Genomic DNA, 14,372 nt, shown 5'->3' on the forward strand with positions numbered 1-14,372 from the left:
ATGTCAGAGGGGTTGGAACTAGATGATCTTAAGGTCCTTTCCAACCCAAACCATTCTATGATAAACTTACAAATGCCTTTTCCAAGTTTATTTTTTGTATGCTAGAGCTTTCTACTATGCTTCTAGTCAAAATCAGGTTTTGCAAATAACCCAAACAAAAAGTGTCTTTCTACCTCGTAAATTAAATCAACATACAGAAACTTTCCAGGTAGCTGTTTCTACATATACATATATATTTAATTTATGTCATGCAAACCTTTTACTCGATTTTCCCTGCTCAATCTTTGCAAAGATATAACTAATGAAAATTAAAACTGCTGATTTCTCCAGTCATTGGACCTAGAAGAAGTGGGTCCAAAGGCTTCCTGAGCTTTGGCATGTCACGAGCTGTGGCCCCTGGAGAGCTGGGGAACGGGGCAAGGCTTGGGTTGGTAACCCAGCAGACAACAGTGCAGTGGTTGCTGTTCCCTGATTCAGTTAGTCTAGCAGTACCATTCTGTAGCAATTGCAGGAGAGACCTTCTTAGATGGAGTAAAGCACTCGGGAATACTGAGTAACTTACCTTGGGTAACATCTGCTCCTCTTCTTAAAAAAGCCCAACTCAATCACTGATGTGAGAATTAAGGATCCTTGTAGCTTCAGGAGGAATGTGAGGGAAAACCACTCCTTGACTTGCACAGCAACTCAGTAAGGGCTTTTGAGTGTGTGAATTAAATCATGGGGGTCTCTTTTACATATGGAACCACCTAGACACCTCAAGAAATGCTGAATCTGAGTAGAAGAAACATTTGGAGCTTCATGCAAAGCATTTTTTTTGGTTTTTGGTTTTTTTTTTTTTTTTCCCTGTTTTGTTAGCTGTTGTCCAGTGCTTTCCTTATGGAAGTATCTTGTTGACTACTAAGTTTATATGAACCCTGGGATGAGCAGGAAGCTCTGCTGTGTATTTGAGCCAACAAGCAGGCATGTATTACAAAAGTAAAGTGTAAACAGTAGTTTTGTGTTTCTGTTGCAGTCCCTGGCTGCCCTGTAATTTTGAGGAAATACAGTTTTTAGAAGGCTGGGTATTCTTATTGTGCCACCTGTTCAGAATAAGTGAATATTAAATAATAGGTCTGTACTGTAGACAGGTGAAGAGCTACTTTCTGTGACTGCTTGATGCTTAAGGCTCAGCAAATCTCAGAGTGTTGATCTGTGCAGGCAATTACAGGGCAAAGGGTGGCTTTCCACTGTCTGCTGCTTTGGGGTTTGATGCGGGAGTAAAGGCTTCTGTCAGGTTTTGTAAGTCCATGCAAAGTCAGATTGCAAACTGCTTTTGCTTTGGTGATTTTTGTTGAATAGAAAAATCCTTGTAAGATTTTTAGAGTAACAGTTTGTTCAGAGAATCATCTAACATGTTTCTGTGGAAATCTTTATCTTCTACATCTTTCTTTGTAAGTTGATATGACTTGCTTTTTTGCTTTGCCTTGGGGCCAGCACTATATGGAATCTAAAGTGAACTGTAGAGGTAGGGCAGGAACTTTGTTAGCTGTGTAAACACAACGTTTTTGTGTATTTCGCTGCTAGCTGTTACTGGTGTCTGCTGTAGTAAGCTAGAACAGCAGCAAAGGAAATGGGCTCTCACTGTGGTTGTAGTAACACAGCATATTTCATATATGATGTTTTATTCTTCAAATTGTTTAGATGCTTTTAATTAAGTATTTTTCTTCAAGTTAAAATATTGAATCTAAAAATTAAATGTTTACTATGCAATCAGGTCTACTTTTTCTTTGTTTCTCAGATGTGGAAAAATGTGATTCAAAATTTCATTTTTCAAGTGAAACAAATGTCTTTATTTCTGCTTTTACAAGTAACTGAGATTTCTCTTTTTTTTTTTGTTCTTGGTTAGAAATAGGGCTTAAATAGTAGATTTATAATAGTGTAAAAAGGAAAACCATATGAAATACATGTAGATCACTGTTTCCATTTGTGATATAGCTCATAGAAAGATGAGCATGTGACCACTTGAAAATGTATTGTACTATGGTTAGAATCAATTACAGAAAACCATTCAATACCAAATAAGTGTAGTAAACTCTTGTCCTTCTACTTTTTTATTCTGATTTAAGAGAATGTAATTCTTTAGAAGAAAATTAATATAAGAATATGTTTATGAAGCATAAACAATCCGGACATTTCGTTCTCTGTGTGTCACCTGTCAGCAATGGTATTGCATAATCTGGGAAAAGTGGCTTGAGTTGCTAACTTTTAGGGTAGATTTAACCATACCTAGAAACATATTTATTCAGCTGTTTTACAATATGTTTTTGTTTTAACTTTAATCTGTTCATTTGCTATTTGAACAATTCTGTCTCACAACTTCTGGTTTCCTTTAATTTTCTTCCCAGGGTCAGCGTCTTTTTGAAAAATTGCTTGAACTGGCATCCCGAAATATTGAGATAAAACTAGTGAGCGATATACTGCCTGTGGAATCAAAGGTATTAAACGACTTGAAAACAAAGGGTAAGACCACAGTCTTTGTGTTATTATGCCATTGACTGATATGTAATGTTCCCTTTACCTAAAATGCAGCTTCAGATGATGTATAAGATGTACGCTCTTCGTTTAGCACTGTTACCCTATAATCCTTTAGCTTTCTCTGGTCCATAGTTCTCAAAGATCTGAAAGTCTATTACTGTAGTTGTTGTTTGCAGTGTGCAAGTGGTTAAAAAGTTGGTGCAGTGATTACATAGATGTTTAAACTCACTACAGCCATCCCAATGCTAGGCAAAGTAACTTGAGAGACTGCTGTAATAACTTCTGGGAAGAGACAGTTTCCTTTTTTGAACAATAGCAGAATAAATAAACTGACATGACAATGGTTCTGGTGATTCCAAAAGCACTAGAGAATAGTCTGTCAGTCTATTAACTGATAAGGTTTTATGTGCTACATCTATTTCTTAGGTGTCTGCTTTCCTAATCATTGCTTTGAGGCTTAAATCCCTATGCAAAGAGAGATTACGCACTGGCACTACATGAATAAAGTTGCTTTATGTAAAACTGTGTAGAAGAATGGCAAAGAGATTTTAAGAAATGCAGAAAGAAATCAGAATCTCTTAGGAGTTTTAGCAATCTTGTACACAATTCTGCTGAATAATAATACATTAATTATCTGTATAATCTGATAAAAGTATGATTTTAAGGGTAAGATACATTTTTCGAAGGCCAAAAAGAACCAATGTATTTCCATGGTGATAATTTTTAACACAGATTACTAACTGCATCACAAAGGGAATTCTAAAAAGTAAATTAAGCAAAGCAGTTGCTATGTGTAGCAGCACCCTAACAAAACATGTTTTTTTACTGTAAAGAACACTCTTTTCCAAAAGAAATCAATCTTTATTTGTTTAAATTCCTTGCAATCTCCCCATTGGGTAAGTAAAAGAACATTACTAATGGAAGTCCTTAAAGAGATCATCTTTTGATCAAGACTGACATGTTATTTAAATGTAATAAATACATAGACTTGTCATTTTGCGACCCTGCCTATTCCAGGGCTTTGATTATTTCTGTTACATAACCAAAAGTGGTATTGATCCTTTGATAACCTGTAAGAGTACATCAGCCTTGTCAGAAATCTGTGAAGTAAGGAATCATCTTTTTCTGACGTGTTGAAAAAGAAATAGGTGTTCTAGTATCCATGTCAGTAAAACTGTCTTTGAAAAAGTGGTTTCTTTTCCCTCCAATTCTGACATTCCAAATTCCCATGAGTCAGAAGAGATAACAGCTGGGGCCTGTATATTCACATTGATGTACCTGGCAATAGGTATTTTAGCTATCATTTACTGACAATATCCAATATCAAAAAATATCCTCTTTGAAAAGAAGATGAGCAAACCTTTTGGCTAGAAAAGGCAGCGATGTTTGTCATTAACACTTCCTTCAGTTTATGTGGGAATTAATCAGACCTGTGAGCTTTTTGAACAAACAAACAAACAGAACATAGGCTTTTACAATTTTACTAGGTTCAAATTTGCCTCATTCAGATTTCTAAGACAGGAAATTTTAGAGTACTGAAATGGTCGATATATTTGAGTGCTCTGAGCTACAAAGAATAGGAGAAAGTCACTACTTTTAATAGTCCTTCTGAATTTTGCTGTCATCATTTTTGAACCCTGTGATTGTAGATATCATTGTGTACTGTTGCCTTTCAAAGGTCAATATTATAACGTCTTGATTTTCTCACTATGAATGTTGGGGTGGGTTGTTTTTTTTTTCTCATTCTATGTTTTGGTTTGCTTATTTCTACAATTTGTGTGTTAGAATGTCTTGTTGATGACATGGTGATTGCCAGCTCTGATGAAAGTCTTTCACCTGCATAAATTGTGTGCACACACACAATTTAAGTTTGGTGTTTGGTTTTTATCTCAGGGAAAGCTAGATAAATCTTTATTTGGTTCTGCATTCCTGAAAGGAGATATGTTAGTTTTAACTTTCAATCAGATTTAGTTGTCTTAATTTTATGTTTAAATGAGCAGACCTTGTATGAACAGCAGACTCATGGTGTGTCCTGCTTGTGTCAAATAGAAGGTAACTGGACTGGTAGGCTACCTTAAAAAAAAAAAAAAAAAAAAGGCTACCCCAAATTCTATTAGTTCAATAATATCAATAGCGCAGTAAATGGAAAATGTACCTCTATTAGACTTTTTAATGTCTGCTGTAGAAAAAAATTACTGTTACCTGCTACCATTGTCTTCCTGAGGAGTAACATATCATTAAGCTTTGCTATGCCATCCTGGAAGATCTGTCTACTAAAATCATTAACCTCTTTACTCCTGAGTCGCTGGCCACCTCCTTCCTCAAAAATCAGTCCATATTGATCCTTGAAAGGAAATGTGCATCATCATTTGGACACACCTTCATGAAGATAACAGGATTTTTCCCCTGCAACTGGTCAGATTTGGCTTACAGAAGTATGTCATGCACCTCTTTTGGTAGAAATATTCCTCTGGTGGGAAAGAAAGCAGTAAATATACCAATAGCTCAGCTAAGTTTCGAAGCTTCTCATGGCAGAGGATCAGAACACATTTGACTAAAAAGACCCAAACTCCCATTTGCAGTGTCTGTCTGAATTAGGCAGAGGAGGATCCAAACACTGCTCTGTGGTTCATCAGCCATGGGAGTAGCATGGGAGCAGCATGGAGAGAAACCACATACATAACCTGTGGGACTCTCTGAGCTTCATGTGTTCCTGAGCCTGCTTTCACCTTGCTAGGTAAGCATAGGCTAGCCTCTTTCCATGGTGAGACTCACACTGTCTCCAGGTAGCGGGTTGTCCTTCTAAATGTAAGAAACAGTGACTATTGCACAGAGAGGTGGAAAAGCCTTGCCTTTCTTTTCAGCAGACTGGGTGATTAGAACCGTTGAGCTGTGCCCCCGTGCTGTGCAGACAGGTTCCTGGGGTCAAGATAAGGAATAATTTGGGTGTCAGCCTTAAGATGTACCTGTTGATACAGCCTGGGAACCTTTAAGGATGCTGCAGTTCCTCACCTGTTACCTACCTCGCTGCATCTTCAGGTAGTGTGCCCTTTCTGACTTAAGTAGCCCAGGTAAAAACCTTAGTCTTGACACCGTGGCATGGGTTTGTATGTGGTTGCTTGAAGAACTATACTTGGTCATCCATATTGTCTGATGCAGTGGTGTCTGATTTTTTTTTTTTATTTACTTATTATTTTTTTGTACTAGGAACCATAATATGTTACAGCACTGCTGCATCTCAGCACAGATACTGAGACTATTTCTTCCAGCCAGATTATTCTAGCACATCTTTCATTTTTCTAGACAGGCATGCATGGAGCCCCCTTGCCTCTTCTCCCCATTTCTGAAGTACTGTAGAAAGCAGCTTTGGTAGACCTTTTCCAACCCAGGGGTGCATCCCAGAGTCCTCCCTACACATCCTTCCTCTCCAGCAGCCGTCCCTACTGATTAACAGAGGAGAAAGTTGAAATCTGACTTCAGATTTGAGCTGATGGGGTAAGACAAACTTATGTGGATGGGAGAGAAGAACTGATGTAGAGTAAAATAAAATCAGTAATTTACAGTGCAATGTTAGTACAGATAACTGAGCTAGCTCTGAACCTGCAGATTTGTTGCCACTGTTAAGCCTTCTTTTGTCATGTCTTTGCTATCCTGAATCACTTGAGCTAGCTGTAAAACAGGGTTTCTTGATTACAGAAGCAGTCTAGCAGCTGCAGTGTGAAACATTGGTTGATTTACTGTGCTAACACAAAACACACCTAGAACTGTGGTGACAGGAACTCCTGAGTGCTGAGAATAAACATTAGCTAATAATTGCTGTGATGTGGAGGTGTTATTTAGTTGCAAAATTAAGCATGCGGAAATGAAGAAATACTAGTCCCAGGACATATATTTATGATAGACTTAATTACGTATCAGATTCTATATTTTGCATAGAATACCTGGCTGGGAGTTGCTATAATCTTACCACATTAATCAAAAGTTTTTCCGTTGTATTGTATGAGAATATGTGAAACATTTAATGCCTTAAGGCAGATGATGCTCATTCAGGGGATATTATTTTTGCTAGTAATGGCTAGGATCTTTTTTTATCTTCATATTTAATGTATGTCTCGAGGCTTTCTTTATGGCACATCTGCCAGATCCTGCACTGAATGCAGAATGATTAATTTCCTCACAGGCTTTTCTGTGCGGCTTCTCACTGTGGTATCTGAGTGCTCTGCAAATACAGTATTAATGAATTTCTTTTTACAACATCACTGTTTGGTGAGGTTGCTTGCTGTTTCTGTCTTTCAGGGACAATGAGTGATGCTTAATCACAGCACAGACATCAAAAGCCAGATCTGAGCATTTGTTTTCTATGGTCGTAATTAAAAAAAAGTGTATCAGTAATTTTAAAAATTCAGTCTCATGTTAGTTGTCAAAATTATTACTAAACAGGCTATAAACTATGATGTGGTGTCCCTACTCATGGCAGGGGGGTTGGAACTACATGATCTTAAGGTCCTTTCCAACCCTAACTATTCTATGATTCTATGTTATTTTTATAGGACCTTTGTTACATGCAGTCCTAGGGTGTGAAGTTTTGCTTCTCTACAATTAAAGCTATATCTCACTTTCATATGTAAACAAATAATATGCATATATGTATATGACTTTCTTGTAGGGTAGGTCTGCCTGTAGGCAAAATTTGGCCCACTGTGTAAACAAACATGTTCTTCTTTGTCCTCCTTTTACTGTGACACTAGCTTTTTAATGCTTGTTTTCAAGGTTGTTGTTTTAGCCTTTTCTCAGCTGTGGTTCAGTCTACTAGATTGAAACATTTCTTGTAACCCTCCTACTCCTTGCACACAATTACGTACCAGTCTTTGTTCCTCAGTAACATTTGAATATTATTGTCTTCAATTAGCAGGTTGTTGTATCATTTCTTACGTGTACAGAATCTAAATCCCTTACTAATTATGATCTTATTTTAGCTGACAGTGTTAATGCTTTTTAAGACATTCCAGTGGATTTCTTTTCTTCAATTTGCATTTCTTCATTCCTTTTCTATTCACTTTTTCCCCAATACTCCCTTTTCATGAATATTTTTATATAGATACATATTTACAAGGCAAGTTTCTTGTTTTTCAGTGCTCATGGTGGCAGATATGAAAAGAGGAGTCTGTCTGTATCATAATGTGATGAAAAAAACCTCATCTAACTCAACTAATAGCTATTGAATTATAGCAATGAAAATGGAGATTTATTTAAAGTCATTGTGTTAGGGCAGGTTCTAATCACCACATCACATGTGCTGCTGTTACTGAGCAGCTCATGCTCATTTGTCCAGGATTACACTCTCCCTTAACCAGATACAACCAAAGCAGAGAAACTAAAAAGTTATATTATTGCAGGGAGATAAAGAAATTAGTAGGAAATTGAGCTCTTTGTGCTTTTCTTTTTACACTTGGATTGCAAACATTAACAGATACCATTTCATGACAAATTACATTAGTTTATATCTCAGCAGCTGCATGATCCCAGCCTCCTCTTTGCCCTCCCCGCCATATGTTGTCTCTACCTTCTTCCTTGCACCAGTGATCATGTGGCAAGACAGTTCAGGGGGCTGATTTGGCTACAGACTGCTTTTTTTTTTGGCTAGCTTGCTTGTAATTTGCATTAGATTTCTGCATTACTCAGTGTATCATCTCAGAGACATAAATACTGGGTACAACACCGAAAGGAAATGCATAGCTGGGGTTGGCAAGGGATGCAGGGTCACTGGAAACTAGTTTAGATAGGCTTAATCTGCCATGCCACCAGAAAGCTCAGAGTTCATGTAATGGCTACGAACTTTTTTAGTGGTTTTGTTTTTTCCTATGCTTCTGTTTTAATGAAATTGTTGCATGACGGACAGTAATAGTGAATATGATTTATATATCAGATGAAATGTGTTTAGTCCCATGTTCTGTCTGCTTCTGTTGACACACTTAAAGTGCTGCATAGTTTTAGAGCCATGATGCTCGTGGGATGTGAGTTTCTTCTTACCTTTGGCCACAATCATGTTCCCTTTCCCTGTCTAGTTGTGAGGGAGTGGGAAGAAGATACTGTATTTTTAACATATTATACAAGAACTGAAAAAACTGTGTTGTGTCTTAGAAAAGGTGGAGATCACCTGGGAACATCAGTCCAGTTTCTCCTTATGAAATAAGCTGTGAGTTAAGCACTTTTTTTAACCTAGAGCCTTTGTTTACTGCAAACCATAAGAATGTGGAGTTCACCATTTAGGAGAAGCTGCTGTTCTCGCTGGAAAAGATTAAGCTATAGGAGTAAGAGATGGCATTTTCTGATAAGTTTCTTGGTGCCTAAAAGGTGTTTGGATTTTGAGTGATTTGGGCTTTTGTGAAGGCCATTGGTAGGGTAAATCATGATGACATTGATTTATATTCAGCCCAGAGTATTTGGATTCAGTATTGGAGACAGTGTTCTAAATATGGGGACAGTGGACTGTGAGCAGCTTATGAAAGAGCTACCACTGGCAATTTTAAGAAGAAAGTAGACAAGCCCCTATGAGGAGTGGCCTCATGAGTATTTTTCTCTGGTGCATGGGAAAGGTCTAGATTGGTTTCAAAGCTGATTTTAATTGTTCCATAATGATTTGCAAGAAAAACATAAACTTCTGTGTTTAAGCACCTTTCCCTCAATGTAAGAAAGATAGATTTTAAAATTTGTTTTTACATTCACCAGTAGACAATCATTTACTGGAACAACCTCCCCAAGGATGTGGTAGAGTCCCTGTCACTGGAAGTTTTCAAGATGTGACTAGACAGGATGCTTGATAATCTCATATAGGCTTCCATTCCTACAAAAGATTGTGTGGAATGATCTTTTGAGAACACTTCTAACCTGGGCTTTTCTATGATTCTGAGAAAGCTTTCAATTCTTCTTCATGAGAAGATAACATTGAGAATCAATGTAAAAACAATGCAAAGACTAAAAGGAAAATACACTCCACTCGTAGAATGCAAAATTGGAATCCTGAAGCTGGATCTTGAAGAGATTTCTGCCTGTCCAGATGGCCAGTTCTTGCACAACGTACCATGAAAATAATATTAACTGATGCATGCTCCATAGGGGTGTAAAGAGTGCTCTTGGTAGCTGAAGTTCAGTTTATGGTTTTAGGTAAGGCATTGAATGGAGTTATAGATCCATTGCTTTCTTTATCGATCTTTCCTGGGCTGGATCCTCCAAGACTGTGTGAGAGGGAAGGGTGCTGATAAGATGAGATAAGCTCCTGCTCTTTTAAAATTCAGCAGTATCAAATTTAGACTAATTTTCTGCTATGTTTTTTCAGTAACAAGTAAGCAGGATCCTTTGAAAGGGCCAGTAGATTAGGGGCGAGTTCTTCTGAAGGAAGGGAGTAGGTCTAACTTTCATAGAGTTAAGCAAAGGAGGATTTGAACAGATGGGGAGAAATCCCTTCTTCCATTCCTTTCAGATTTTAAATACGTTTTTTGAAAACTCTGCCTAAGCTATACCTTAAAATATGACTGTTCAAAAGGCAGCTAATGAAAATTGTACTGGCAAGGCCTTTGACACCTGACTTTAAATTCATTTTTATATTTTGATTTATTTTGAATCAGGCCTTCTTCCTTTTTTATTTTCATTTTGTATTCCTTGGGTACCCACAACAGAGTAGATGCATGATTTGATTTAGATCTTATTAGTTGCTGCTGGAGAGTGTTTCCTGATATTTTCTCAACAACCTCGAGCCTGTGACAAGCAATCTTAAAGCTAGTTCCAAGATGAAAGATTTCATTGTGTTCTTTACCTCTTAGAACTGCATAACAACTTTGACAGAGTTCTGCATAATGAGAAATACTGAGCAGAATTTCCAAAACTATTTGTATCCCATCTTAAAGAAGTGGATCCCAGTTTTGCATCAGAGACTCAAGTATTCGAGTATCTACCATTTTGGCAACACTAACATGCAGAAACTCCTGCTTCGTTGGGTTTTGGGAACACATCTTTCTCTCAGGCTCCTAAACTCTTTTAGCTCATTTTATGTTGCTAAGTGTGCACACATCCACTAATGTCTTGATAGCAAGGAAATGTTTAACATTGGTTTTATGCCTAAATCCCATGAGAACTCATACGCAATGTTTCTCACTTGTTTCAGTTGGGGAGCTAGATGCTGCAGTGTAAGGTAAGCCATGTCCAGCCCTATGAAACGTGGCTGAAAAGAGCAGGTGGGTAGCATTTTTGTTACATCTTAGACACTCATGTAGATACACAGAATGTGTTTGACACACAACACCTGCCTGAGTTGCAGATTAGGTTAAAAATCCTGCTCTGTCTGAAGGTTTCTAAATTGTCAGCTTGAAGAAATGCGGACTACCTGACATCAAGCAAATTGTTTAAGTTAGTATTGAAAAATATTGAACTTTGTAAAACAGAATTTGCAGTCATAAAGGATTGGAAGTGCAGAGGGTATTCTGTAGTGGCACTCTCTCAGTCCCTCCTGCAGTTTGCAGAAAATACCTGTATGCATTTGAAGATGTCTGTATAGTAGTCACAAATGCATTTGGTGTGGTTTCCAGTCCCTGCTCTGCTTCTGCTCTTTCTACTGCCACCGCATATATTTTGAAAAAAATACCTTGCCCTCACTTGTAAAAGAATTATTTTAAGCTTCTGATTATAGGACAGGATTTTGAGCCTTCATTGGAGTATCGATCCTCCTGTGCAATTCCAAGTGAGGGGCTGGGGTGAACAGTATACCTTCTGTTGCCATTACCTGCTACTTATTTTAGATGTCTTTTAGCTCAAAAAAAAAAAAAAAAAAGTTGCTGATAGTCCAATTTTATAGGTTCTATAAGAAACTAGATGCCTAATCTGGGAATAAAGCTTCCACTGGACACACAAATATCCCCAAACTAGGCACCATAATAGATCACAATGTGAAAGAGGTTATTTTCTCTTGCCAGCCTGAAGCGCATGAACTTTAAGAAGATTCCTTCTTCTGTCTCTGGCAGTGGTCAAGGCCAAGTTGGACAGAGCCTTGGGCAACATGGTCTAGGGTGAGGCATCCCTACCCTTGGCAGGGGGGTTGGAACTAGATGATTTTAAGGTCCTTTCCAACCCAAACCATTCTATGATTTAGGCATGGCCTGCCTTACAGAGTTCTCCACAACCAATAAAAAGAAAAACAAACAAACAACAACAACAAAAAAACTCATTATAATTTAAATTCTGCAGGCAACCAGGGTCTTGTGTTGTTCTGGTTTGTTTTACAGAGAGGGAGAAGGTTCATTTAAGCCAAAAACTCTGTGCCCAACAGAGCCAGATAGGCAAGAAATAAATTCTAATTCTAAGCTCTTCAGTGTCTGTAGAGTTTTCTTAAAAATGAACACCTTCACTGAGAGGAATGTCTGTGTTCCCACGGACAGTACCCTCCCATTAGTAATGTGTAGTTTTGTATTATAAAATATAAGTCATATTCTTTCCAATATCTGTAGTAATTGATTCAAAGACCCATGGGTAAATAATATTACCTTTTTTTTATGAATTAAAGCTAGATGTATTGTGCAGCACTTTTAAGATGCTACGTGTTTAGTAGAAATAGTATCAACTCTTGTGCTTTAAAATTTGTAGTAGAAAAAGTCTGTCATGATAGATTCATTAGTATTTTAGTCCATAATTGCAGTATGCACTTGACTCTGTTACTAATGCATGTGTATTCATGGATTTGGCACAATTGGGCACTTTTGTATTTCATAAGCTTCAGCAGAACTATGAGTGTTGTAATCCAGCCATCTTGTGAACGGCCAAATTGCTTTTGTCTGGTAGTAACTAATCAAGTCCAACATAGCAGGTTCATACGACAAGGAACATCTCCAAATCTTGCTTGATAGTTTAAATGCTGGAATGGATTCTCCCTGTATGGCATTACTTGGTTAGAGTAGCTGACACTTTTTAGTACAGAAGAACCAGTAACGGATGGCATTAGCAGAAATTAGTTGTGACATTTTTAAACATATGGATAGCATGCAAGTTCCTACCTACAGTTACTGGAAGAGCTAGTAAGAGCTGCCAGGGCCATCTGAGCTCAGAAAACATTTGTTAGGTAGCTGTACTCCCTTTCCAGAAATTTTGGCACAGCATGTAGTGCTCTTACATGCAAAAGCACTAACATGATCTCATCCTGCAAAGAGATGAAGGCTAGTGGTACTACATAGCAGTCCAAAAAAACCCAGGTTAATTTATTGACAGTGAATTTTGTCTTGTCCATTCGTGTGGTTCCCATATGTTTCATATCAACTTGAAGCTTGACTGTCTTCCTAGAACTGTGCCTATTTAGTCACAGTAGTCTGTGAAGACCATCAGCTGAAGTGACATAACACAAACACCTCTAAAGCTGTCTACATGTTTTTGCATTCTTCTAGCTCCTTTTGCTGCTTAGCTCAATCAATATAACATATCTGCTTCAAACCTGCAATTAAAGTATTACGTGCTCAAAAATATATAAGAAATTGTCAAAAGCATCAGAGCATTAATAAATGTCCAAACCAAGCTGACACTGTTTGACTACACCATTTGGTTTTAATTTGATGAATACTTTGGAAAGGATACTCAACCATGCCTACCCTTAGGTTGTTGCAACCAGCACAACTGTACCGTGAAGTAAACCCATGTTACAAATCTTGCCAGTTTATACATCATTGCTTACCATGCTTTATCTTTGTAACAAGGAGTTGTCACAATCATGCTGATACTGGATCTATCTGGTTATATCCTATATCAAGTTTCAAATTAACCTTAGGCTTCTACAGCACTTTGTTGTGTTGTGAAATTTACACAGTGTCATTGTTGGAAAGTGAATTACATTAAGCTTTTTCTAAAATTCAACTGTAAGAAAAGCTCCTAAAATGATAGATAATGTTACATTCCATCATTTCCATCTCTTATTGCTAATCCTTATAAAGTGATTGTCTCTAATGCTTATGCTTAAGAAAAGAGTGCATTCAGCATCTTCTCCTTCCTTTGAACAGAATACAAGCTATACATAATGTGCAAATATTAGTAATTACGTAGTGTACTGTCCTTGTCGGTGACAAAGATGATGAACAGTGCTGGTCCCAGTACCAGTCCCTAGGTAACTCTACTTGTCACTGGTTTCCACTTGGGTGTTGAGCCACCGACCACAACTTTTCGAGCGTGACCAAAATCATGTAAAAAACCAGTATAATGGTTGCAATGCCAAGCTGTCAGAATGAACAGTTCCTAAGCAAAGGGTCACATAACAACTCTTCAGCCATAAGACAATGAAACCAAACTAAAGGTCATTCTTCTGCACTGCTGAGGTTAGCAAAACCACACACTTACAGAGTGTAACAACTGAAACAAGTGGAGGATGATATTCCCCTTACTCTGTATATCCTTTTAGAAATTTCTAGGTTAGGAACTGCCTTGTCATGGAGTTCAGCAAGCTGTTGTGGTGTTGGGATGATTTTTCCATTATTCTGTGCATTGCTTTTGAATATATTTGTATTTTATTCATCCACAAAAAGCTAGGCACAGTAGCAATGCATTGTGTGACTTCAGTATCCATACTTCCTCAAAATCTTTTTGATTCACTGTATATAGTTTTACATTTAGTTTGCCTGAGTTTGATTTTACTTTTCTTTCTTTCCTTTTCTCAATCTACTTACTGAAGGATACCATTTTACCTCTAATATTCTTCTTTATCTGGTTTTGGTAGTAATATACATTTATTTATGCTGGGCCTCTGTTAAAATGTTTTCAAGTATTGTCTGGAAACGAGTAAAAATTTTTCTCTCTGGCTTTTGATTTTCTCTTGGCATAAATCCTTATGTTAT

At 37.5% G+C, this 14,372-nt stretch overlaps 1 protein-coding gene across 1 annotated transcript in view; it reads left to right on the plus strand.

Moving 5' to 3' along the window:
* The window catches only part of PLD5 (phospholipase D family, member 5), a 101,226-nt gene that overhangs the window by 36,838 nt on the left and 50,016 nt on the right, over nucleotides 1–14,372 (plus strand). Inside the window, exon 3 of the mRNA XM_010017580.1 lies at nucleotides 2,385–2,499. Within this exon, the coding sequence (XP_010015882.1) occupies nucleotides 2,385–2,499 (115 nt within the window). The remainder of the gene's footprint in view (nucleotides 1–2,384; nucleotides 2,500–14,372) is intronic.

The sequence above is a fragment of the Nestor notabilis genome, unplaced genomic scaffold, assembly GCF_000696875.1.
Source record: "Nestor notabilis isolate BGI_N333 unplaced genomic scaffold, ASM69687v1 scaffold447, whole genome shotgun sequence".
Classification (NCBI taxonomy): domain Eukaryota; kingdom Metazoa; phylum Chordata; class Aves; order Psittaciformes; family Psittacidae; genus Nestor; species Nestor notabilis.